The sequence below is a fragment of the Chelonia mydas genome, chromosome 12, assembly GCF_015237465.2.
Source record: "Chelonia mydas isolate rCheMyd1 chromosome 12, rCheMyd1.pri.v2, whole genome shotgun sequence".
Lineage (NCBI taxonomy): Eukaryota > Metazoa > Chordata > Testudines > Cheloniidae > Chelonia > Chelonia mydas.
The window spans coordinates 42,103,401-42,130,169 of NC_051252.2; the positions used below are offsets into that span (position 1 = coordinate 42,103,401).

The 26,769-nt window shown below is 44.4% G+C and overlaps 1 protein-coding gene across 4 annotated transcripts in view; it reads left to right on the forward strand.

The window, feature by feature from the left end:
• Nucleotides 1-26,769, forward strand: part of AP1G1 (adaptor related protein complex 1 subunit gamma 1) — a 97,518-nt gene that overhangs the window by 31,986 nt on the left and 38,763 nt on the right. For all 4 annotated transcript variants that reach the window (XM_037877365.2, XM_037877368.2, XM_043526079.1 and 1 more), the window contains exons 3-6: nucleotides 7,585-7,709; nucleotides 17,948-18,089; nucleotides 19,297-19,393; nucleotides 26,010-26,086. In XM_037877365.2, coding sequence (XP_037733293.1) covers nucleotides 7,585-7,709; nucleotides 17,948-18,089; nucleotides 19,297-19,393; nucleotides 26,010-26,086 — 441 coding nt within the window. The remainder of the gene's footprint in view (nucleotides 1-7,584; nucleotides 7,710-17,947; nucleotides 18,090-19,296; nucleotides 19,394-26,009; nucleotides 26,087-26,769) is intronic.

Genomic DNA, 26,769 nt, shown 5'->3' on the forward strand with positions numbered 1-26,769 from the left:
CTGAGCGATTGGCTAAACAACAAGTAGGACTGAGTGGACTTGCAGGCTCTAAAATTTTACATTGTTTTATTTTTGAATGTAGTTCTTTGTACATAATTCTACATTTGTAAGTTCAGCTTTCATGATAAAGGGATTGTACTACAGTACTTAGGCAAAGTGAAAAATACAATTTCTTGTTTTTTTACAGTGCAAATACTTGTAATCAAATAAATATAAAATGAGCACTGTATACTTTATATTCTGTGTTGTAATTCAAATCAATATATTTGAAAATGTAAAAAACATCCAAAAATATTTAAATAAGTAGTATTCTGTTATTGTTTAACAGTACGATTAATTGCGATTAATTTTTTTAATTGCTTGACAGCCTTAGGTATAACCCTATAAGTCCACAGAGGTGTAATCAAATTAACTTTTCTCAGGTTTTCCATACAGACAGTTTGCTTGGAGATGTTCAAGTAGTAACTGGAAATGCTTGTCGTGTAAGGTTCGGTTCTCTAAAAAAATAAGAGTGTCTAGATAGATTATGATAAACTGGTTCAGAACATCTCTGAAGATATCAATGGCCACATGCTGGAATGTGGCAGGGACATTAGAGAGACCAAAAGGCTTGACAAGGTACTCAAAATGTCAGTACGAGGTGTGAAAGGCTGTTTTCCATTCGTCGCCCTTTCGAATGTGGACCAGGTTATAGGTGCCACGTAGATAGAGTTTAGTGAAAATTTGAGCCAGGCTGACTTTACAGTGGTTCATTGATCAATGGGAAAGAATATTTATTTTTGATGGTGATACTGGTCAGCACTTGATAGTCTACGTCAGGGGTCTCCAAACTTTGAGACGAGGGCCATATTAGATTTTTGAACGGGCTTCGCGGGCCGTAGCAACTGTGAAAGAAATTAAACATATGCAGAATTGTTGAAAAAACAACACTACTCTACTCTGTGTCAGTGTTGCATTAATTCTAAGTCAGGTATAAAAGTTAATTGATGCAGGTACTGTGAAATCACACAAAATATTTGTCAATACATTAAAAATCATTTCACTTTTTTATTTTATTTCTAAAAACTCACACTTTTATCATACACATACACATTCAAAAATAAAGAAATATTATTTTAGGATTAGTGAGACGTACGGTACTGATGCGTTTCTGACAGAATTGCATTCAGCTGTGGTTCAAAGTTAGTGTTCCTTATCCGCAAAATTGATTGTACCTGCTCGGCAACAGCAGCAGCAACTCTCCCCTAAGTTGGCTCCCCTTCTGGGGGGGACACTGGCTCCCGGGGGCACTCACCTCAGTGAGCTGCTGTCGGCGGCCCCTCCCCCTGCCTGCTCCACGTGCCTACTCAGCTGTTCGCTGCTTCTCCCCTGTTGGTTGGAGGGCCAGACAAATGGAAGCCCCGGGCCAGATCCGGCCCGTGGGCCATAGTTTGGAGACCCCTGGTCTACGCAGAGGTGCAGGGTGCCTTTTTTTTTTAAACAAAAAGGATTGGTACCCTGGCAGGGGATGTAGAATAATGGATAAAATTCTTTGCTAGATTTTCCTCAAGGTACTCATATAGGGACCAGACTTCTCATGCTCTCTAGGAAATGCTCGGATTGTGAAGGGAGAGCCAGCGAATGCCAAGCACAGTTGGGAACTGGGATGAGCCAATCAGGTTAAATTGCATTGTTTCCTGGTGGTCTTGAATTACAGTTCAGAGAGATGCAGTCTCACAGATGACAGGGTCTGAGGACAACAAGCTGCCGCCGTCAATTGTCTCCTCCAAGTTGGGGGCAAGCTTCTGTTGCATCGGTAGGTGGTTAGTTTTAGCAAATCCAGTGTCCATGAAATTGCCAGAAGCTCCAGAGTCTATCAGAGCAAGCTGGGTGCAGCTCACTTCAGTTGTAGACAGGAACCAAAGTTGGAGCTGCACTTGAAGGTGGGATTGGCCATTGTCCTTGGCAGTTAGCACCCCTGTATGTATCCTGTTTGGGGAACCCAATCCTGTCATTCTGTCTGGTTGCATTCCCTCTAAGGAGGCTGAACCTGCCCATTTTCCCAGACCAGCCCTGAGACCGGACTTGAGGGAACACCTGGGGACAAAGTGGCCTTGTTCCCCACAGTACAGGCAGAGGTCATTCAGATGACGATATTCCTTCTCTTGATCTGAGAGGTGCCGTCTTGTCAGGTCTACCTGCATGGGTTCGGGTCCAGCAATTTGTGTGTGTGTGTGTATGGAATGGGACAAGACTAGGCAGGGACCGAGTGTGTATCTTCCATCTTTCCTGGCATCACTCAAACGGTCGTCAATTTGGATACACATCTTAATGTAGGGCAGCAGTGCTGTGGGGGTATCAACCCGGGCCAGTTCGTCTTTAATCTCATCGTTCAGGCCTAGATAGAAATGAGAAATCTGTGCTGCTTCATTCCAGGCCGTGTCCGAGACCAGATGATGGAAGTGGGTGGCATAGGCCGCAACAGGATGCGGGCCTTGCAGGGCAACTTTGGTGGAGTGGGCGCAGTGTGGGTCATCAAACATGAGTGAAAAGACACAAACGAATTCATCAAAAGTAGTTGAGAATTGGGTCTCCTTGCCCAATCCAGCGCTTTGCCTGTCAGTAGGCTGGTGATGATTCCTACCTTGCTCTGGTTGTTTGGGTACACTGGTGAGCCCAAAGGAACAGCAGGTGACATTGAGCAACCCCCCGAAACGTCTGACGGTTCCCATCAGATTTCTCCGATAGTGGGATCTTTGGGCCTAGACCTTGGGCTGTTGTGCCTGATGGCACGAGGGGGCCTGAGACTGCTGGGACCTGCGAACATAAGAAGGCATTTTTGTGTTGTAGCTAGGCCACTTGATTCTGGAGACCTTGAACTAGTTCTGCCATATCAGTGGCGGGGTTGCCTGGAGACTTCATTTCAGTTGTAGGGGGTACCTGCTGACATAGATCAGTCCTGGCCACTGAGCCTGACTAGGGGTCAATCTGCTCAAATTCTCAGAAACTGGGCTGGGGATGGTCATGCCTAGTGGTTGGAGCTGGAATCAGGAGTCCAGGGCAGAGTTGGAGTGAGGCTGGAGCAGGGCAGCAGCAAGAGCAGGGCTGGAGCACGACTAGGTACAGGGAGGGAATAAGAGCAAGGCTGGAGTAGAACTAGGAGCAGGGCTGGAGCAGGCTAAGGCTTGGGGACTCTGTTTCCACTGTCAGGCAGGAGTGAGTTCCAAGCCCTGGAGTGACGTTGAGCAGACTAAGGACATGTCTACACTACAAAATTAAGTCGACATACAGCCACCACAGTAATTAAAGCGGCGTTTCACATCCACAAGGTGCTGCTTCTGTTGGCTGTGTGCATCCTCATCAGGAGGGCTTCCACTGATCTAACTGTGCGGGGCATTGTGGGGCGCGGGCAGCAGAGCTCCAGCTATCCAGCTGACAGACAACAGGTGACGTAAGTAAGCACCACTACATCGAGCGAAGTGCTACGCCTCTCTTGGAGGTGATGGTGTTGTGTTGATGTAGTGGGTGACTTACATTGGTGGGAACTACGTTTTAGTGTAGATGCTTACAGTTAGGTCGACGTAAGCGGCCTTACGTCAACCTAACTCGGTAGTGTAGACCAGGCCTGAGCTGCTGGTCCTCCTGTGAGGTTTTTATATACCTGGTCTGGAAACCACAAGACCAGTTCCTGCTTGTGGGTTGGCTGGAACATATGGGGCCTCTGCAGCTGTGATGTAGAATCGTACCAGCCATCAAACCTCCTTTGGAAGCTTCGTATTCAGTGAATTACCCATCTCTCTTCTAAATTGTCAGACAAGTTTGGCAGAGGCCCTTGTGGGTTTTCACCTTCCTCTGCAGCGTGGGGCATGGGTCACTTGGTGGAGGATTCTCTGCATCTTGAAGTCTTTAAACCACGATTTGAGGACTTCAGTAGCTCAGACATAAGTTAGGGGTTTGTTACAGGAGTTGTTGGGTGAGATTCTGTGGCCTGCATTGTGCAGGAGGTCAGACTAGACGATCATAATAGTCCCTTCTGACCTTAAAGTCTATGATTCTAAGTTAATCTCTAATTTAGCCTGTTTTAGGATATGGATTAGTATTTGTTTAAATGTTCTCTAGGGCAATGTTTCTCAATGACTGGTCCATGGACTGGCGCCAGTCCCTGAGATCTCCCTGACACAGTTTAGAAAGGCAGCAAGCTGGTGCCTAGTATCAAAAAGGTTGAGAAATGCTGCTCTAGGGTACCTCGGAGGTGGAGCACATCACCCAAATTGCCACGTTAAGGCTACACATCTTGATTGGGTTGTGATTTTAAATAGTTTTTATTATTTCAATTTCACTAGAACCTCCATTTTACAAACAGTGGTCTTTTGAGCACCATTTATACAGGCCATTTTTCTCGACTTGGGGTGGGAGAAAGTCACCTAAGGAGTGATATTGATGAAAAGCAAATCAACATCCCTTCACATTGCAATGGCTGTCACTTTCCAGTGCTTTTGAAGAACAAGGAGAAAGCAGTGCAGTGCAGTGTACCTATTGTAACTTCGAGATGTTCCATTTTATGAACTTCTCAATTCCCAGTTAGTTTATATAATAGAAAAGGAGTACTTGTGGCACCTTAGAGACTAACCAATTTATTTGAGCATAAGCTTTCGTGAGCTACAGCTCACTTCATCGGATGCATACTGTGGAAAGTACAGAAGACGTTTTTATACACACAAACCATGAAAAAATGGGTGATTATCACTACAAAAAGTTTTCTCTCCCCCCACCCCACTATCCTGCTGGTAATAGCTTATGTAAAGTGATCACTTTGGTTAGTCTCTAAGGTGCCACAAGTACTCCTTTTCTTTTTGCGAATACAGACTAACACGGCTGTTACTCTGAAACCTGTTATGGTGATGGATATGTTTTTTTGGGAGGAATTTTTTTTAATATTTACGGGAAGACATTAGTTATATTGTCTTGTTTTGTATAGGCACATGTCTGTGGCAGAGTGCTGCTGGCAAAGCCTCAATTAACTCCTGCCACTCTAGCCCCAACAGGGGGAATGGATAGGGGCTGGGTAAATATCTGAGGTTTGCATAATTACTGACTGCACCTGCCAGCCTCATTAGGTCAGAGCTATAAGGCTTGGAGGAAGAGAGTGAAAGGTGGGGCAGAGACCAGGAGGGACAGGAGGCTCAGGGAGAGGTAGGAGCCTGCTACTCTGTTGCTGACCAGGCTTGTGTTAGGCCAAGCCACTGTAAATAGCTTGTATATAGCAGGACACTGGTGGTGGGAAATGGACACAAATAAAGAGCTTGGGTGTTGCACCAGTTTGGAGTGTCCCTGAGTCTGTGAGGAGCAGGGCCAAGGGGCTGGATACGCAAGGGCATGCCATGCACCCCGTTACAATGTCTTATTACAGAATTAACAGTATTCATCAACGTGTTGTATATTGGCCATATATCATTACCAATTTTCTTCCCCCTCCAAAAAAATTATTTAAGCATAGCCTTAATATGATAAATGTATATATTTAACCATTTTATATTAATTTTCATTGTGGGAAGCTAAATGTTTCCCCAGTGGGGCGGGAGCGCACAGTGTCAGCAGAAGAAAGAAAGGAGTAGTGGTTATGTAATTCAGGCGTCCTCTGTGTATTTCCCTCTTGACTATCCTATAACTATAGGATTACCATGTCTATATCAAAGCATTTCCATGATTTCAGTATTTCTGTTATATTGTTTTTGTGTGCAATGTATACTTTTACTTTTATCCATTTTTAAAAAAATTCTCTTGTACTGTTTTCATAACGTTTGTCTTCCACTACAAGATATTGTATTAATTGTTTTTTCCAGTGAGCTATAATAGGAATCATCTGGGTCCACAAATTTGTTTGCCTTTTTTGGTATAAAGAGCAAGAGCAGAACTAGCTTCTTTATTCCCAGTTTGAGTCTTTTTAACATGCAGTTTCTCAATACGTGTCTTGAAGTCCTGTTTGAGTTCTATCTCTAATATTTTGTCGTCTTTCAGGATGGTTTTCAATTTTTTTTTTACTATCCAGAGTTCCCGACCTGGCTGTTTTGCATTTTGTATAGATATCTGGGGTAATATATATTTTGTCAGGTATGAGGGGGTAGCTGTGTTAGTCTGTATCCACAAAAACAACAAGGAGTCCGGTGGCACCTTAAAGACTAAGAGATTTATTTGAGCATAAGCTTTCGTGGGTAAAAACCTCACTTCTTCCTCACTTCTTCAGATGTATCTGAAGAAGTGAGGTTTTTACCCACGAAAGCTTGTGCTCAAATCTGTTGGTCTTTAAGGTGCTACCGGACTCCTTGTTGGTTTTGTATATATTTTGTGTTATGGAGATGGAGAAACATACCTTATAGTATGTTGTATAGTACTGAACTTGCACTCATTGATTAGTGTTAGAGCCAGTACTTATTATCTGATTACATTTGCAATGGTGGTGTAGCTGTGTTGGTCCCAGGATATTAGAGAGACAAAGGTGGGTGAGATATATCTTTTATTGGACCAGCTTCTGTTGGTGAAAGAGAGAAGCTTTCAAGCTGCATACAGCTCTTCAGTTCTGGACTTCTGTAGCTTGAAAGCGTCTCTCTTTCAACAACAGAAGTTGGCCCAATAACAGATATTACCTCAGCAACCTTTTCTATTATTTTATTCCATTCTTTTGCTATTGTTTCATATTTACAGTCTATATTCCATAACAGCTTTATGCAGTTTGTTCTTTAAAAACACAGTCATGAGATTATACATTCCAGCAGTAATCTTGATTGCTGAAACTTCAAGCATGTATATACAATTTTCTAATACTGATAGCTTTAGTTCTTTTCTTCCATGGAAGTTGTAAATAAAGTTAAGCAATCTGTATAAACTCATATTATGCTTTATTTTCTTTCTTTAATATATCAGTTACATCTGTTTGTTTTAGGGGTTGTCCATCCTAATGAAATCCTTCCACTTATCAGAGTGACATTTGCCCCAACATTTAAAAGCTTCCTTATTCAACCTCTGTTTGAAGGCACTGTTTTTTATTTTCAATATTACCAAGGTCTGCTCTTTTTGTTTGGTCAAGTGCCTTACATATGCTCAATTAATAAGTGTATTTTTAATTAATAGGTAATATTTCATGGGTGCTGGAATTTTGGGGTATGAATCCATATACAATTATATAATGAGATTGGGTTTGCCAGTTTTTGTTCTGTCTGTATCCATGATGCGTTTTCTCTATTAGACTGGTATTGGAAAGGGTTTTTAATTTGTGCAGGCCTATAGTATGCCTTGAATGATGATAGATGATGTCTTTCACTTACTGATGACTTCTGTGTCACCCTGTTTTAGTTCATTCCCCTGGATCTCCAGTACACTTTGAGAGAGTTTCATAGCCATGAGAGGCAGCATGGTCTGGTAGCTCCTCTTCTGACTTGCTGAGACTTTGGGCAGGTCACGGGTTGCTTTTCTCCCTCATCTTTAAAATGGAGATAATACTAACTTTGCGAAGCACTTGGATGGAAGATACTATACAAGTGCAAACTATTATTGCTCCCAGCACAGGAATATGATTTATACTGATTTATCTATGTTTTTTTTTTGCAGTTGGAGTGCCTCAAACTTATTGCCTCTCAGAAATTCACAGACAAGCGCATTGGGTACCTAGGTGCCATGCTGCTACTGGATGAGAGACAGGATGTCCACCTTCTCATGACCAACTGCATCAAGAAGTAAGACTACTCTCTCCTTCCCCATTCACAAATGTGTGTAGGGATTTCAGAACCACAGTTAGGCTCCTGACAATAACTTTTTTGATGCCTCAATTCTCAACTGGCATTTAATTTGAAAAGGGGGAACTTTTCAGTCTAGAAATCCCTAATGCCACTGGTACTGCCCAGGCCATTTTTTAGTCATCTTGCATGTTGGATTGCTGCTAAGCTCCAGACTGCTATGGCCCTAAAAAGTTTTTGAAACTTGGTGCGTATAGCAGAGAGCCATTTAATGCGTGGAACTTTCATAGATTCATAGATTCATAGATATTTAGGTCAGAAGGGACCATTATGATCATCTAGTCTGACCTCCTGCACAACGCAGGCCACAGAATTTCACCCACCACTCCCACAAAAAAACCTCACACCTATATCTGTGCTATTGAAGTCCTCAAATTGTAGTTTAAAGACCTCAAGGAGCAGAGAATCCTCCAGCAAGTGATCCGTGCCCCATGCTACAGAGGAAGGCGAAAAACCTCCAGGGCCTTCGAATCTGCCCTGGAGGAAAATTCCTTCCTGACCCCAAATATGGCGATCAGCTAAACCCAAAGCCATGTTATCCCATCATACCATCTCCTCCATAAACTTCCATGTCTTTGGCATTCACTTGGTGATGCTGTGTAATTGGTGGCTGAGAGAATGGAACATCCTGGCCATTAAAACTTCCCTTAAAAGAAAAGGAAACTAATATGGTTATAATGGGCTTCCTGTAGCTGGTAGAACAGCTTCTAGAGACACTGAGGGGGCAGTTACCTTCTCACCTTGCAGAAGAGCAAGCCCTGATTGAATAATTAAGGGTAGCATAAAATCACTTAAGACTCATCCACACCATACATATGACTGAATTCAGAGGATCGGGTTATAACACAGCTGCAATATGTAGTGTAGACTGGACCTTAGGCTAAAACCCTGAACAATGCTGCAGCCATCTTGTACTGGTCCCCTGACTCAATTGTATTTATAAATATAGGTGGGCTCTTGTAAGTTGTGTGACTCTAGGGTGTGAAGCTAGCTCTACTCTGTTCTGAGAGTTTGGCCTGGTTGAGTGTGGTGTTGTGATGGGGCACTGGTTGGCTGCAGGGGAAGGGCAGCACCTTTCTGGGATGTGGTGTTCAGCTAGTTTGGAATCTCCTTGAGCTGTGAACAGTACCAGAAAACTCTGAGGTTTCCATAAGGATTTTATTGAAGGTGAGTAGGTTTGAGTGGAGAGCAAGATGTAGAAAATCAGTGTTTTCTTTTTGATGAGGCCTCCTTTTGTGGGGGTGGGGAAGGGGGGAAACATGTCAGTGGAGCTGGGAGATTAAGATTTATTTTTTTATTTAGATTTCTCAGATACTCGGTTCTGTACATATTGATTGTGCCTAGAGTATCTGAGAAATCTAAATAAAAAATTAAATCTGTCTCCCAGTTCCCACTGACTGGCTTCACTGCTGCCACTGCCTGTCCCCCAAAAGGGGATCCCATCAACAGGAAAACATTGATTTCCTACATCTTGTTCTGAATTCAGATATGAATATCTCTGTTGGACCAAGTGGTGGGGAGAGCAAAGGAGTTTGAACTGAAGACCCTTCACTGAAATTTCTTGCCTCCAGCTAGCTCCCTTCCACTTAAATTAGGGGGCTGATTGTTATATCCCCAAACAAGTCTAATTTTAGGGGAACAGGTACTGGGAATTGAGTTGGGAATTGTGCATATAGCTGGTTTACATAACCTGGCATTTTTCTATTATCTTTGTCTCCTCACCTTCCTCTTTCTGCTACCCCACTGCTTTCATAGAATCATAGAATATCAGGGTTGGAAGGGACCTCAGGAAGTCATCTAGTCCAACCCCCTGCTCAAAGCAGGACCAATCCCCAATCAAATCATCCCAGCCAAGGCTTTGTCAAGCCTGACCTTAAAAACTTCCAAGGAAGGAGATTCTACCACCTCCCTAGGTAACGCATTCCAGTGTTTCACCACCCTCTTAGTGAAAAAGTTTTTCCTAATATCCAACCTAAACCTCCCCCACTGCAACTTGAGACCATTACTCCTTGTCCTGTCCTCTTCTACCACTGAGAATAGTCTAGAACCATCCTCTCTGGAACCACCTCTCAGGTAGTTGAAAGCAGCTATCATATCCCCCCCATTCTTCTCTTCTGCAGACTAAACAATCCCAGTTCCCTCAGCCTCTCCTCATAAGTCATGTGTTCCAGACTCCTAATCATTTTTGTTGCCCTTCGCTGGACTCTCTCCAATTTATCCACGTCCTTCTTGTAGTGTGGGGCCCAAAACTGGACACAGTACTCCAGATGAGGCCTCACCAATGTCGAATAGAGGGGAACGATCACATCCCTCGATCTGCTGGCAATGCCCCTACTTATACACCCCAAAATGCCATTGGCCTTCCTGGCAACAAGGGCACACTGTTGACTCGTATCCAGCTTCTCGTCTACTGTCACTCCTAGGTCCTTTTTTGCAGAACTGCTGCCGAGCCATTCGGTCCCTAGTCTGTAGCGGTGCATTGGATTCTTCCGTCATAAGTGCAGGACTCTGCACTTGTCCTTGTTGAACCTCATCAGGTTTCTTTTGGCCCAATCCTCCAATTTGTCTAGGTCCCTCTGTATCCTATCCTTACCCTCCAGGGTATCTACCTCTCCTCCCAGTTTAGTGTCATCTGCAAACTTGCTGAGGGTGCAATCCACACCATCCTCCAGATCATTTATGAAGATATTGAACAAAACCGGCCCCAGGACCGACCCCTGGGGCATTCCACTTGATACCGGCTGCCAACTAGACATGGAGGCATTGATCACTACCTGTTAAGCCCGACAATCTAGCCGACTTTCTATCCACCTTATAGTCCATTCATCCAGCCCATACTTCTTTAACTTGCTGGCAAGAATACTGTGGGAGACCGTGTCAAAAGCTTTGCTAAAGCCAAGGAACAACACGTCCACTGCTTTCCCTTCATCCACAGAGCCAGTTATCTCGTCATAGAAGGCAATTAGATTAGTCAGGCATGACTTGCCCTTGGTGAATCCATGCTGACTGTTCCTGATCACTTTCCTCTCCTCTAAGTGCTTCAGAATTGATTCCTTGAGGACCTGCTCCATGATTTTTCCAGGGACTGAGGTGAGGCTGACTGGCCTGTGCTTCCCAGGATCCTCCTTCTTCCCTTTTTTAAAGATGGGCACTACATTAGCCTTTTTCCAGTCGTCCGGGACTTCCCCCGATCGCCATGAGTTTTCAAAGATAATGGCCAATGGCTCTGCAATCACATCCGCCAACTCCTTTAGCACTCTCGGATGCAACGCATCCAGCCCCATGGACTTGTGCACGTCCAGCTTTTCTAAATAGTCCCGAACCACTTCTTTCTCCACAGAGGGCTGGTCACCTCCTCCCCATGCTATGCTGCCCAGTGCAGTAGTCTGGGAGCTGACCTTGTTAGTGAAGACAGAGGCAAAAAAAGCATTGAGTACATTAGCTTTTTCCACATCCTCTGTCACTGGGTTGCCTCCCTCATTCAGTAAGGGGCCCACACTTTCCTTGACTTTCTTCTTGTTGCCAACATACCTGAAGAAACCCTTCTTGTTACTCTTAACATCTCTTGCTAGCTGCAACTCCAAGTGTGGTTTGGCCCTCCTGATTTCACTCCTGCAAGCCCGAGCAATATTTTTATACTCATCCCTGGTCATTTGTCCAATCTTCCACTTCTTGTAAGCTGCTTTTTTGTGTTTAAGAGCAGCAGGGATTTCACTGTTAAGCCAAGCTTTAATCTAGACTGTAAGTTACTCAATGTGTCACCTGTCTTTCAGTGTTATGTAGGGTTTATAGTGAGGCCTGATCTTGGTTGTAGACCCCAGGTGCTGCTGTGGTACAAAAATTAAAAATAATATACAAATCTTTGTGAAGCAGTTGAGGAGTTGTTGCCCATAGCACATACCTGACAAATTTGTAAAAACAAGGAAATGAGCAGTTAAGTCACGTATCAGCACATACTCTATATCCCACCCTCAACCTTATCATTCCCACAGCTACTGGACACCACATGCCAAAAACTTAGCTCTGCCTTCTTTTTGCTTTTCTGCACATGTTCCTTTACCGGATTGTTTCCCCCACTTTTTATGGGTGTTTGGTGTAGTAGTTTGTTGTGTTGGGAGTTTGGTGAAGATAGGTGTGCAGACAGATGGTTAAGATGGGAGCAGAGTTAAGGTTGCAGCAACATGGTCTGTGGTAATGGTAAGGAGTTGTGGTAATGTAGGTGAAGAAGAGCAGGGTATGTGGTAGTAAGTGGCTTAACTTTTCATTTTCTTGCTTTTGTGGGTATGTCAGGAATACTTTGTGTGCAGCAACACTAACTGCTTCACTACAGTGTGTTTAGGTTTTTATACTTACTTGGGGGAATGGGTTGGATGAGTGTGGAGTGGGTGGTAGGGAGTGAACATGAAGGGGGCAAAAGTACAGTTGCTAATAGAGAATATTTTATGCAGAGATTTGTGTGCTTCTGGCACCCGTCAGCCAGGTTTCTGTACCACCCCCACAGCTCCTCCAATTAGGGGGTGTGTGTGTGTGTGTGTGCATAATGCATAAACTTTCAGTGGTAGCATGAATAGCTGCTTAAAAATTCATGTAAATCTAAATAAATAGTTTAAAACAGCTTTATCTGTTACAGGAGATCAAGTCAGCAGCCACCTCTCGCCTTTTAAATGAATAAACAATATTTTTAAGATTGATGGTCCATCTATGAAAGGTCACTGCCAAGGTGGAAAAACCAGACAGAGCTCAAATTCAGAGGCTTCCCATTATAAATGTGTTCAGAGAAATCAAACTACACAGAAAATCCAAAGGGCATGGAAACTTTGTGAAATATCTTGCTGATAAACCAACTACTCTCTGAGAACAACAGGAATTTATGCCCTATTTTAAGCCCATTTTGGAACACAACCTTAATTATAAAGTCACTACCAGACACCTCTGTAATGCAGAGACCTTCATCAAACTCCTTTTGCCATTATTCTTTCCCATAGCTGGATCCCTGCACTTAGTCTCTGAACATCAGTAGATCTGGTTTTCTTAATTTGTTTTCATGTTGGCATTTTTCCAGGGTGCAGCAAAATCTTTTTCTTGTCCTGGGCATTTGACTGTTATTCACAGTGCTTCCTCTAGCCAAGATAATGTCATCTAGTAGATTTTTGGGGGAATCTGAGGAGATGTAGTAACATCCCATCTTTCCACAATTACAGGGCCAGCTGAGAGAAAAACAGAGCAGGGAATTTTATTTCCTTCGTGGTCTCTGCCATTTGAGTCCCAGACACATCTGAGATCTGACTCTCACTTGGTTTTTAAACTGTTGTATCTGCCAGGCCTCCAAGAGGCATTGCTGTTTTCAAAACACTGTAAAACAAAGTAATTTAAAAGTAAGTGACAACTAAACACCCTCCCTAAATGTGCCATTATTGATCAATAGCAGGCAGACCTATCATTACAAGTGTTAACTTGTATTCCATATAGTTATCTAGGATTATCCAGTGACATAGGTGATCACATTGGTGATATCCAGTTTGCAAAGAGTTTCTGGGCGGTGGTGGGGAGGGTCGTATTGTGTTGTGTGGAAAAGTCCTTTAATTGACAGGTGAGAAAGATTGTTGTAGCCTGCTGCACTGGGAAAGGATTATTTATTGACTACTTCGTGTTCCAGATTAAGGGATTTTAGTTCTCGAATCCCAATTAGTCTGTAAAACAGGTTCTCATAATTCCGCTGTCGTCTTCTCTTGCTATTCCATGTGCTACTTACATGTTTTCAGGGCATCTCCAATCCACCGGGGAGTCTGTAAACTGCAGAGGCTCACCTTTTCTTTCTTTAAACTTGGTCTTTAATCAGGCCCAGCTGGGTGCATGACTCATCCTGCAGTAAAACCAGGTACTTTTCGGGTGTTTAGGGCCTAGACTACCCTGTGCTGTTCTCTCTTTTCTCCAAGTAGTAGCTCTGCATATTGTTCAGGTAGTTTCCTAGGTGGGGAGAAGGGATGGGACAGTAACAACTGAGACTTTCTGAAGGCAAGAAGGTGCTGCAGATTCAAATATTAGTATCCACTTAAGGTTCCTGTGGGCTGGCGTTTGGGAGACAGGAGCATCTTTGCTCCCATCAAGAACCTGAGGCAGTTTTGGCTGTGGAGGAAGCTGTGGCAAAAACATTTATCTTGTTCTGTGGGAGACAGGTGGGGTGAAAGAGTTCCCATGCTATCGCTACAGCCCGTATCTCCCCTCACCTCCTCCAAGAATCTGTGCCAGGCTTGAGAGAAACTACAGTGAAGTTGTCCATCAGCCCCATGGATGGTGGGGTGGACCCCCCCCCAGCTTTGGGGAGGCTAGCCCTCCGGCCCTACCCCTTCTGCCTGATGCTCCAACCCCGCCCCCCGGTCCCGCAGCAGGAGCCCCAAACATGCCACCCTCCAGTAGCTGGAGGAGCCCCATGCCAGCCTGAGTTGCTGCTGGAGAATGGGAAGCGCGCTGCGCCTCCCCTCCTGAGAACCTGAGTCACCTGGCGGGAAAAGCAAAAGTCCTTCCCGAAGAACACTCAGCTTTTATATGTGCCACGCAGGTTCCGGGGCGGCTGAGGAGGCGGTAGCTGCTACTCAGTTTCCTGTGTTCATCAGTAATGTCTCTGGAGTCCGGTGTCGCTGCTTTTCCCGCTACGTCCCTGAACTTCCCAATAATACTCGGTATGCTGTGGTTGCAGGAGCATGACCTGCATATCTCCAGGAGGGGGAAGAGCATCAACATTTCTTCCTATTATTGCCAAGAAGTCTGCCTGCAACCCCCCTGTGAGCCAATCTCTGAACCTCAGGAAGGGATGTTACCACTCTAGGGGTAACCTGGGCCAGCCAGAAAGAAATTGGCTTGAGCCCAAAACCCTGTCTCTCAAAGAAATACCAGGAACACACTGATGTTTTTGAGAAAAAAAGTCATGGACATCCTGCCCCCTCACCAAGACTATGATTTGCACAGCTTTGCATAGACCATAGTTTGAAGACCACATATGGATTGATGCATACCATGTCTGGACCAGAACTGGCAGCAGTGCACCACTATATCCAAGAAAATCTTGAGAAGGGTTTCATCTGTCAATCTACCTGTCCAGCAGGGGCCCTAGTACTTTTTATACAGGAGGAGGATGGATCATTGTGTCTTTGCATGGACTGTTGAGCCCTAAATCAGGTCACAATCCACAACCAGTATTCTCTGCTTCTTATTCTAGGATTGCTAAATTGTGTGCGAAGAGCCAGGATCTTCACAAAGCTAGACCTTTTGGGAGCTTACCATTTAGAGCATATAAGAGCCACCAATGAGTAGAAAACCGCCTTTCATGCCCAGTACAGACATTTTGCATATTCAGTAATGCTGTTTGGCATGACCAATGCCCCTGCAATTTTCCAACACTTTGTGAATGACGTGTTCAAGGTCATATTGGATAAATGTCATTTAGCTCAATGATATCCTCATGTTCTCAGAGAGCCAAGAACAACAGTGTCATTATGTTGGATCTGCTCTAGAAAGGCTGCAGAAGCATGGACTATATGCCAAACTGAAAAAATGCCTCTTTGACTAGCCTTCCCTCGAAGTTGTGGGCTATATCATCTCTCCAGGGGGCATTCAGATGGATTCACAAAAGATAGCATCAATTCACGACTTAGTAGCTCCCTAGAAGCCCTGTCAATTATAACAGTTCCTGTGCTTTGCCAGTTTTTATTGGTTGGTTATCTCCGACTTCTCACTCAAAGTGGTTCCCCTGACTTCACTCCTATGTAAGACCATCTGTTTCACTTGGTCACCCGAAGCCCAGAATGCCTTTGCCCAGCATGACATCATCCAGCTGAAGTCCTCCTTCACCATGGCTCCCATCCTGGTGCACCACGATCCAACCTGCCTGTTCATTGTGGAGGTCAGTGTGTCCAACGTGGTCCATGGGGAAGTACTCTCTCAGAAGTTCCGAGCCCAGCAAGTCTTGTATCACTGCACATTTTTAGTCACCTCTTGCAAGCTCACCCCAGTGAAAATAAATTACGGAATACTAGACAAGGAGCTGCTTGCAGCTAAAACTGTGTTCGAGGAGTAGTGCCACCACCACCTCGAGGGGCTTGGTACCCTTTTTTAGGTCTTCACGAACCATAAGAAGCTTGAGTATCTCTGCAAACCCCCAGTTTTAAACTGAAGGCAGCTAAGGTGGGCCCTGTTTTTTCTGTTAAAATTCACCATCATCTACCAACCTAGGTCCCAAAATGGAAAGGCTGATGCTTTCTCACGAAAAGGACAGTACTACCATGAGGAGGGCAAGGAACCTACCGTGTGCCACCATATCTCCTCAAACACACTAATTTCCTCAGCTATTCACTAAGATCTGATCTCCCTTATTTGGTTCGCCGTGAAGGAGGACCCCTCACCTGGGAACCACTGTGTTGGCTAGAAAGTCTGTCTCACTTTGAAGCATCTTCTGAACAATAGACCTTCTTGCGAGCGAGACTACCAGTTCCTGGGCCCTTCTGGATCTGCCAGCAAGTCAACTCAGTCACTTTCAGATTACAGCTTCCCTGATCCCTTAAGCTACATCCCATGTGTGGTCCACGTGTCCTTCCTAAAACCCTACAGTGATAACCCCTTCCCTGGCCAAACCACTCCTCCATTTCTACTGGTCGAAGTCCAGGACCACAAAGAGTATGAGGTGCATGCCACCTGTAATTCCATATGCACGTGGGGACACCTGTACTACCTGGTAGACTGGGAAGCATATGGACTTGAAGAGCGCACTTGGCAACCTGCCTCCCATGTCCATGCCTCCAACCTGGTAAGAGAATTTCATGAGGTTCATCCAGAGAAGCCTGGTCCAATTATACCCTGAAAAGAAGGGCCCTGAAGAGGGAGGAATGATGTAAGAAACCACAGGGCCCAGGCACAGTTGCCACGAAGAGGAAGTGAGAGGCTAAATCCTACAGGAAGTCCCACGCTATGGGGCATGAGTGACAGCCCTCCATGATTCCCTGTTAGGCTGGCATTCCCCATATAAATCAGGAAGCCATTTCTGAGAGTTGTCTGAGCAACGCAGACCTCCAGCATACTTCTGCCTCAGACCCTGGTCATCGCTTCTTGCTGCAGCTCGCGTGATCACAGGCTCCTGGCTTTTTATCTAGGCTCGCATCCCAACCCTGATCCTGTTTTACTGTCTTTAGCTTCAGACCATTGCTGATCCCAGTGAAATACTCTGACCTGGCCTGACCCCGATTCTCACCTCACGCTCTCAATTTGGTAATGGCCTCTGACTTTAGTTTTGACCTAGTCCCGGATTGATCTCTGACCTTCGGCCCCGATACTGACCAACTCAGTCCATACCCACAGGCTGTCCATGACCCGGTTCTGACAGCATGTCTTTCCCCTTCCCCATCCGCATCTCCTCTGAACAGGAATTCTTCTCGCTCACCTGGACAGGGGGAGAGGGGACTGGGATGAGAGGCACATGCCCTGTTTCCTCTTACTGGAGGAAGAGTCTGGGGGTTGAGGAGAATCAGTTGGGAAGCTCTACACATCTGAAATTCCCTTTTCCCTTGTAATGCCCAGGACAGGCTAGCTGTTCACACTATCCCCTGCTATGTGAAGTGAGTGTAATGGCCTTAGACAGTTCCCTGTTGTTTGTCAGGGATCCAAAGGCTGGGATCCTTTGCTGCAAAGTTGTTTTGTTGTGGCTGGTTAGTGTGTTTCTGCAGAAGCAGGAATGGGTCAGGGCCTGCCTCTCTGCCTGGGGCAGCAGAGAGTGTGATGTCTGCAACAGTGATATTTCCCCCACTCTTCTGATGGCTTTAGAGCCGTATGCTTTCATGTGCTAGTCTGGTCAACTGTTGCTTGGATACATGTGTGAAGTGGGGGTGGAGCTCTGCATGTCTGTTTCTCCTGCGCTGGGCTTCAGGCACTGGTGTTACTGTCACTCAGCCCATTTCACTTGTGACGGTAGCCATACCTGAAGTCTCCAGAGGTGAGTCTGGTGGTGGGCGACTATGCCACGTGTGTCTGAAGCATCCCATTCTTACTCAACTGCCCAGGAACATACATAACTAACTTCTTTGCTTCACAGCTTACCTGCATTCTGACTCGCTTCTGATGTGCACCTGTGTCCTGTACTGGAGAGTTCCCTGTGCATGTGCTGACGGGCTTGTTCTTGGTCTCTTTTGCAGTGACCTTAATCACAGCACTCAGTACGTGCAGGGGCTGGCACTCTGCACCCTCGGCTGCATGGGCTCCTCTGAGATGTGCAGAGACCTGGCAGGAGAAGTGGAGAAACTCCTCAAAACATCCAACTCTTACCTAAGGAAAAAGGTACTTCAGGAAGTTTCTGAACTGCTTCTTTGCAATCTAAAGCCTGGGACAAAAGGAAGGGGGAGATGCTTTTAATATTTAGTGTGCTGGGTGGCATAGGGCACATCAGCAAGTTTTTTCTCTGAGAGTACATGTGCTAGTGTGATAACTAGTGACCAGAGACCTCCCTTTGTCTGCAATGCAGGTAAAGCATGGGTGGTGGCAGTGCAAAATTCACTCCCACACACAGTGTACAGCTCTAGATAGAGCATACGTTCCTGGGCCTTGAATGGAAGGTCACCAGCAGATGCAGAGGCAGTACCTTGGTGGAAGCCCAGCATAATTCCATCCCTCCTGTTACCTGGAACGTGTTTTTGACTCCTTCCTAGGGTACTCTCCTTAGGAGATCTTTCCGTTCTCTTTCATCTGCATCATCTAGTCAGTAGGTATATGGTAAACATGTTAAATGTTGATCTAACATGAATATTATTTGTGATCGTGCCCAATATGTATAAAGCACTTTCCAAACACTTAAGAATGTTTCATAGTCCAAGGAACTCTCAAGCCAAGGAGAGATAAGTTGGCAGAGGTTGGGGTGGGGGGAATAACAGGCCATTCGTATACAAGTCAACTTGTTTCATTATAGGCAGCAGTGCAGAAATTTTATTTGAGGGGGAATTAAATGTGGCCAGGTAAGGACCTTGCAAATGAGTTCATGGAGGCCACACCATGCATAGGAGGGTGCTTTGAGACTGCATTTAAAGTATTCTAGCCCTACCACGATAGGCAGCTCTCTCCAGCATCCTTTCTGGAGAAGTTACAGAGAGGCTGATATACTTCTGTGGCATGTTCAGCTTCCCAGAGCCAGCGTAGCTTGTTGAGTCAGCCTGACGTTCTCTGACAGTAATGAAAGTGGAAGAGCATATGAACCCCCAGAGCTACAGAGAGCTGGTATCTGTGGTGTAGACAGAATAGAACTCTCGTCCCAGTGTGTTCAGAACTAACAAGTCCATATGGCATTGGCCAGGATTTTCTCAGAATAGAGATGTTCTTGCACATGTGCTTGTTAACACGTTTCCAGGTGAGTGAAGTGTGCAAATTAGCTCTAATATAGAAGTGGATCCTCTTAAGAAGACTCTGTTCCTGGCCCACAGATGGCTAAGCTTGGAGTCTGCTAGTAGTCGTTGGCATGGAAAGGTGTGCTAACTGTGCTTTTCTTCCTTTGCAGGCAGCACTGTGTGCTGTGCATGTCATCAGGAAGGTGCCTGAACTCATGGAGATGTTCCTGCCAGCCACCAAAAACCTACTGAATGAGAAGAACCATGGTAATGTCAGCAGGCAAGGCCCAGGCCCTGAAAGCAGTGCTCTTCCATTCAGGGGTGGTGCGCTCCCACCATCTAACTAGGCCTTTTATTTGGAAAAGGTCATTGTTATCATACAGTTTTCTGATAGGTGTCCTTCCAGTTCTGTAGAAAGAGAGCAAATGTCCCTTGTGCTACAAGAGGCATAGAGCTATATTTGATTCTTTGCTCCTGCCGGAAATTACACAGCACAGGCTACAGGGTTATTGAACAGTTTTTCTGTTCATTTATCAAAGTACCTGCTACTCTCATTGTAAGGCAGGTGAAACACATACAGAGTAAATATGGTGAATCTGGGACTCTAGCAAACTGTATTATGTAATTCGTGGTATGTTTCTCCTCTGTAAGGATGGCACTCTGAGGTTCCACATTAAGTCTCTCTGACTGCAGGTCACTCTTGCTTTCTGTGCAAGGCAAAAGATTTTCCAGCTGCTAGGGTTGCAAACTCCACTTGAGATCTGAAAGTTCAGCTTCTGTCTGAGATGATTACTGTTTATAAAGATGATGCACTGGGAACTGATGGATGAAGCAGAATGGAGTTGAACTTGCATTCCCAAAGCTGTGAGATCTTTGCAGTGCTAACTGCAGCAGAGTAATCAGAGGGTTCTTAAGTTGCATGGCAGATTGCTGGGTAAGAAAGGGTTACCTTTACATAATTGCTTTTTGGATCGTAATTGCATTTTAAAACAGATTCTTACTCTGTTTAGAGTAATTTTTTGCAAGCTTGAAACAATACTTCCTTTTGAAAATGTACTTTATTTTATTTTTCACATCTGTTTTCCAAGTTGGAAGCACTTGTATAGGTGTTTAAAATAAGGATAAATATCCAAACAATTGACTCCTTGCCCATTCACATAACCCAGCACTCAAATGACAGAATCTTTGACTGAAACCATTCTCCTATATCTGGCTACGCAGTGTCTTTGGGCTATAGATGGGCATTAAAGCATGCCATAAAGGGGTCACAAATAGAAGCTGTGTTTCAGAGCTGAGGCTCTTTTGTGGAGAGTGGCCCTAACAAGTAGTTCCTTTCCATTTAAACCAATGCATAGTTGCAGCAGTATCTCCAGTAGCCAAGTAAACATTTGTTTCCTTCTCTACTGAACATGTTCATGTTATTTTATTTCATTGGGGTGTTAGGCTGCAGCACACCTGGGGGGTTGTGGGGAAGGAAAGGGGGGGTTGCTTGTGGTCTGTGCTACATGTGGACGTTGTGAACTTATTTAGATTTTAAAATGCACTAATTGGAGTACTTAGCGCAGGGACTAATTAAAATGGTAACAGTATCAGCACCTCACAGTCTTTAATATATTTATCATCACAGCACCCTTGTGAGGCAGGGAAGGATTAGTGTGCCTGTTTTTACAAGTGAGGAACTGAGACTTAGTGAATTTTCCAAGGTCACACGGGAAGTCTTTGGCAGAGCAAGAAATTGGCCCAGGGTCTCCTGAATCTCAGTAACTTGCTCTCCTTCCCTCCCTTACATACCGAGGAAAAAGAACTTCAGGCAGCTCCAGTATTCTGTCAGGACGGCTTTGCATTGTACTGTGAAGCCACCTCCGAATCTGTCAGACCAGCAGAAGAGTGCAGATCTGATTGCCCCATCTCAAAAAAGATATATTGGAATTGGAAAAGGGTAACAAAAATGATTCGGGGTAAGGAACGGCTTTTGTGTGAGGAGAGATTAATAAGACTGGGGCTCTTCAGCTTGGAAAAGAGACAGCTAAGTGGGGATATGATTGAGGTCTATAAAATCATGACTGGTATAAGAAAGTAAATAAGGAAGTGTTATTTATTCCTTCTCATAACACAAGAACTAGGGGGTCACCAAATGAAATTAATAGGCAACGGGTTTAAAACAAACAAAAGGAAGTATATTTCTTCACACAACACACAGTCATCCTGTAGAACTCTTTGCCAGGGGATGTCATGAAGGCCAAGACTGTAATAGGGTTCAAAAAAGAACTAGATAACCATTGATGGACCTATCTTCCATGAACTTATTAGCCAGGATGGGCAGGAATGGTGTCCCTAGTCTCTGTTTGCCAGAAGCTGGTGTGGCAAGGCACCACCTTCGTCTCATCAGATTTTGCGTTTTCCCCCTCTGGCCATGGTGGGCCTGGGGTAAACAGCCCCACTCAGGGCAGGGTTTGCCTTCCCCCTTCTGTGCTCCCTTTATTGTATGTCAGGGTAGGCCTGAGGGTCAGCCTAAAGGGTGATCCTCCACCAAGCAAAAAGGAAACAGTCTCAGAAACACACAAACCCTGGGGGATACCTTTTGCTGCCTCCTCGCTGGGGCAGGGTGTCTCCCTGTTGGTTGCCCTGGGGTGTCAGTCCTTCCCCTGCAGGCATTCAGGTTTGGTTGTTTCCCCTATGGGAAGGAGCACAACCTCTCAGACTGGAGAAGTTTATTTCCCTGCTGCCACTAGCCTGGCAGCAGGTTGTCCCCTTCTCTCTCTTCCCCTCTTCTCTGCCCAGAGGAGTTTTTTTTAAAGATCTCAGGCAGTCCTTAATTGGATTCAGGTGTCCCTGATTGACCTGAGGTAATCCCTTCTCAGCTTGTAGGAAAAAGGGCCTTTAACATTCTAGGACTAACATATCAGCCTTCCAAGACCCTCTTGCAACTGTCCGACCTGACTTTGTCACACTGGGAATGGGCGATGGGATGGATCACTTGATGATTACCTGTTCTGTTCATTCCCTTTGGGGCACCTGGTGTTGGCCACTATCAGAAGACAGGATACTGGGCTAGATGGACCTTTGGACTGAACCAGTCTGGCTGTTCTTATGAAGATCTGAAGCCCCCTTTTTGAAAACGACCAGGCATCAGCCTCCTAGAACATCTCGGTGTCAGGCAGTCAGCAGGACTAAAGGAGCTAGTGCACCAACTGTAGAGCTCTTTGTAGGCCAAAAATGAGACTTTTAAGTGCACCTGGAAATGGTTTAGTATAGACTCTGGGAAATGGATGTTGTGTGCTCCCTGAGACAAGCATTGCTGAGCAAGAAGGCTGGCATTTTGTGTGAGCTGAAGTTTGTGTCTTTCAGGTGCAACCCCTGTGATTACAAAAGAAAGAATAACAGTGGAGAATACTGTGCCCAAAAGGGAAGGCTGCAACATCCTACCCAAATGTAAAAACAGCAGGGAAGGGAAACCATTTTTGCTCGTTGTTCAAGGTCCAGCAGAACTGCTAAAACATGGGCCTTACCAGCAAATTTGGAATAACCCGTACATCCCAGGGGCAGATACCAAGTCTGCCATCTCCTCCAGATGTTTCTGCCTGCGCATTAGATCTCCTTCTTCTCTGGAATTATGGAGCTGATTATGGGGGTACGCAGCTGGCAATTAAAAACAAAAAGCAACTTGCTTGAGCATCTCCCCATGTGGCTGCTAAGAGTTACATTGACTGCAAGTTGATGGCTCCTGAAATGTTGATCTGGGTTGGGTCTACAATCTAGGCGATGTCCTTTTTTAAAAGGAATGAGTATAGGTTCTTGCAGTGGAGCATTTCAGTAGCTGGTCAGACTGGGTCGTGGATGAAAGAAAATATTTCTACAACCGTTGATTCAGTGTAAACGATTGAAGGTCAGTCTAGATAAGTCAAATGTTGATGGTAGGTTGGAGGAAGCAACTGGAGGATAGAGCAGAAATATCTGCTTTTTTAGTGTGCCCCCACGGTTTGTCACTATCTGCAACTTTGAGGGTCTTGTTAGATGCTCAGCTTGCGTTTAGATGATCAAATAGCAAAAGTGACCAGAACGGTGCATCTCATCCTGCGCCTGATCAGGTGGTGCCCCTTAAATTCACTTAGAAGCTCATACTAGGGCAAAATAATAAACAATGTCATTAACATAAGAATTGCCATGCTGAATTACTCCAATGGTCCCTCTAACCAACTATCCTTTCTCAGCCAGTCGCCTATCAGATGCTAGGGACAAGAAATCTGAGTGGGAATTAGGGAAAGCTTTTTCTTAACCTAAGTCATTAGTGCTTGTCTTATGTCATAGAGTCATTAAGGTTTATATCCTTAATGTAATCTCATTTTAACTGATGTAACTGAGAGTGATTTTAGCTGTATAAATGTCTAATCCTTTTTGAATGAGTAAGTTTTTTGGCTTCAGTGATATCTAGTGGTAGAGAGTCCCTCAGGTTGATGGACCATTGTAGGAGGAAATCTCTTCTGTCCTCAATTTTAAATTTCTGTTTCAGTTTTGTTGAACGTCTCCTTGTTCTTGTACCATAAAGGAGCACCCGAATGAGCTTCTGTACCCCATTTGTTAATTTTGGATCCCTCAATCCTGCCCCCTTTTTTGTCTCCTACATAAACTATCTGTCTTTTCAGTTTCTCCAGACATCTAATGATTTTCTTTGCTCATCTCTATGAAGTGGGCTATCTACCGCAAGCACACAACTCCAGTTCTTTATCTGCACTGATTGCTTGTTGGTTTTGACCTATAAAGTCCTGAATGGCTTGGAACCTGCCTCCTTGTGTGATACTGACTCTGTTCAGAGGCATGTAAATTGGAGCCTCTTTAGTGCATGAGGCGAGAGCCGCTGGCAGGCATTCTCCATAAAGATCAATGAACCCTGCTTGCTGGGACCCAAAACAACCATGCCCACCTTCTGGCCATAATCCAGCACCCCCAGTTCCCAAAGGCAGGCCAGAACCCCCTGTAGGTACACTGAAGCGCTACAATGGCTGAGCTGCAGCTGTGCCGCTGTAGTCTTCCAAGTGTAGATAAGTCCTAAGCCTTTTTTTTTTGGCAGGGTCTCTCTCTCTCTTTCTCATGGCCTGTATTACTGCTACTCTAATACACACAGTACATAACAATCTAGTGATCTTCAGGGCATGCTTCAAATGCAGTGCCTCTTTGTAATTTATCACCTAAATCAGCCTCTGTGTCAGATGACTGACTGGTATCTAATTAATGTCTATCTTTAAAAAAGGCTCCAGGCGCGATCCTGGCAATTACAGGCTGCTAAGCCTGACTTCAGTGCCAGGAAAATTGGTTGAAACTATAGTAAAGAACAGAATTATCAGACACACAGATGAATGTGATATGTTGGGGAAGAGTCACCCTGGCTTTTGTAAAGAGAAATCATGCCTCACCAATCTATTCGAATTTAAAGGTATAAACAAATATGTGGACAAGGATGATCCAGTGGAAATAGTGTACTTGGACTTTCAGAAAGCCTTTGGTAAGGTCCCTCAATAAAGGCTCTTAAGCAAACTAAACAGTCATGGGATAAGAGGGAAGGTCCTCCCATGGATCGGTAACTGACTAAAAGATAGGAACCAAAGGGTAGGAATAAATGGTCAGTCTTTACAAGGGAGAGAGGAAAATAGCAGGGTCCCCTAAGGATCTGTACTGGAACTTGTTAGTCAGCATATTCAGAAATGATCTGGAAAAAGGGGTGAACAGTGAGGTGGCAAAATTACTCAAAATAGTTAACTCCTCGCAGTCAGCTTTGGACTTACAAAGGGATCTCACTAAACCAGGTGACAGAATGGCAGATGTAATTCAGTGTTGATAAATGCAAAGTAATGCACATTGGAAAAAATAATCCCAACTATATATACAAAATGATGGGGTCTAAATTAGCTGTTACCACTCAAGAAAGAGTCACTGTGGATAGGTCTCTGAAAACATCTGCTCAACAAGCAGTGGCAGTCAAAAAGGCTAACAAAATTTTATGAACCATTAGGAAAGGGATGAATAATAAAACAGGAAATACCATGATCTTGCTATTTGAATCCATGGTACACCCACACCGTAAATTCTGTTTGCAGTTCTGGTAACCTCACCTCAAAAAAGATATATTAGTATTGGAAAAGGTGCAGAGAAGGGCAATGAAAATAATTAGGAGTATGGAACAGCTTCCATATGAGGAAAGATTAAAAAGACTGGGACTGTTCAGTTTGGAAAAGAGACAGCTGAGGGGGGATATGACAGAGGTCTGTAAAATCACGACTGGTGCGGAGAAAGAAGAGGGAGGTGTTTACTCCTTCCAGTGACACAGGAACGGGGGGAAGGGGTCACCCAATGAAATTAATAGGCAGTAGGTTTAAAACAGACATAAGGAAGCACTTCTTCACACAACACACTATCAACCTGTGGAACTTGTTGCCAGGGGATGTTGTGGAGGTCAAAAGTATAACTGAGTTTAAAAAAAAAAAAAAATAGATAAGTTCCTGGTGGATAGTTCCATTGATGGCTATTAACCAAGATGGTCAGGGACAAAGGTGTGCCTAACCTCCAACTTCCAGAAGCTGGGACTGGACGACAGGCAATGAGTCACTCAAAATCGCCTTGTTCTGTTCCCTTCCTCTCAAGCATCTGGCATTGGCCAGTTGGAAGACAGGATACTGACTAGATGAACCATTGGTCTCACCCCCTATAGCCATTTTTATGTTCTTGCTGCAGGCATTTGTTGGGGGGAGGGGTTCAGGTGAGAGATGTTTGTGGGATTGCTGCTACTATTTTTCCTTTATGGCTTTCATTTTTAATTTTTTTTTTGGTCAGGTGCCTAGAGCCTTTATAAGTGAAATCTAAATAACTAGACTTGTTTCTGGCCTTGTAGGTGTTCTTCACACATCAGTTGTCCTCCTCACAGAGATGTGTGAGAGAAGCCCAGACATGTTATCACACTTCAGAAAGGTAAGTACAAACTGTGCATTAGTATCCCTGATAGCTAATGTTTACCTGCTTCTTCTGGGCTGACACTTCCATCCTTGATCTTAGCCAACAGGATGTGTCCACAAGTTTTGAGCAAAATCTGTGCAGCTATTTTTAAATGAGGCACGTGATGATGATGCAGGCTTTCCACTTGAAAAACAATGTCACACAATATCATCAAATAATTAAATTAGAAGTTTTCCATGTGGTTCATCTTTGAGTCTCCTTGTGAGCGTGGGAAGGGGTAAATTATAAGACACTGACAAATCACTTATGTGCATGAAAACTGTGAAACTTGTCCCAGAGTTAAAGTTGCAATGACTCCTGTTATGAAAGTCCCCTAAATACGTTATTCCTCATGTACCTGATTGCATCAGTGACATCTGGAGTGGGATAAAGTTTAATCTTTTTCTTTTTTATCTAAGATGGGGAACTAAAATCACAAGCTTACACTGTTAACTTATAGTTTTATACATTCCACTCAGGAAAAGGCAGAATTGAGGTTTTCATAGTATAGCTAGGCTTGGCAGAATCCAATTTTTATTTTTCATAATTTTGATCAATAATACCATTATTTTAAGCATTTTATCTATTTTTATCAAATGTTTGTAGTTGTGCAAAATTGTGGGGAAGGTGTCAGACAGTAGGTGGAATAGACAATTATT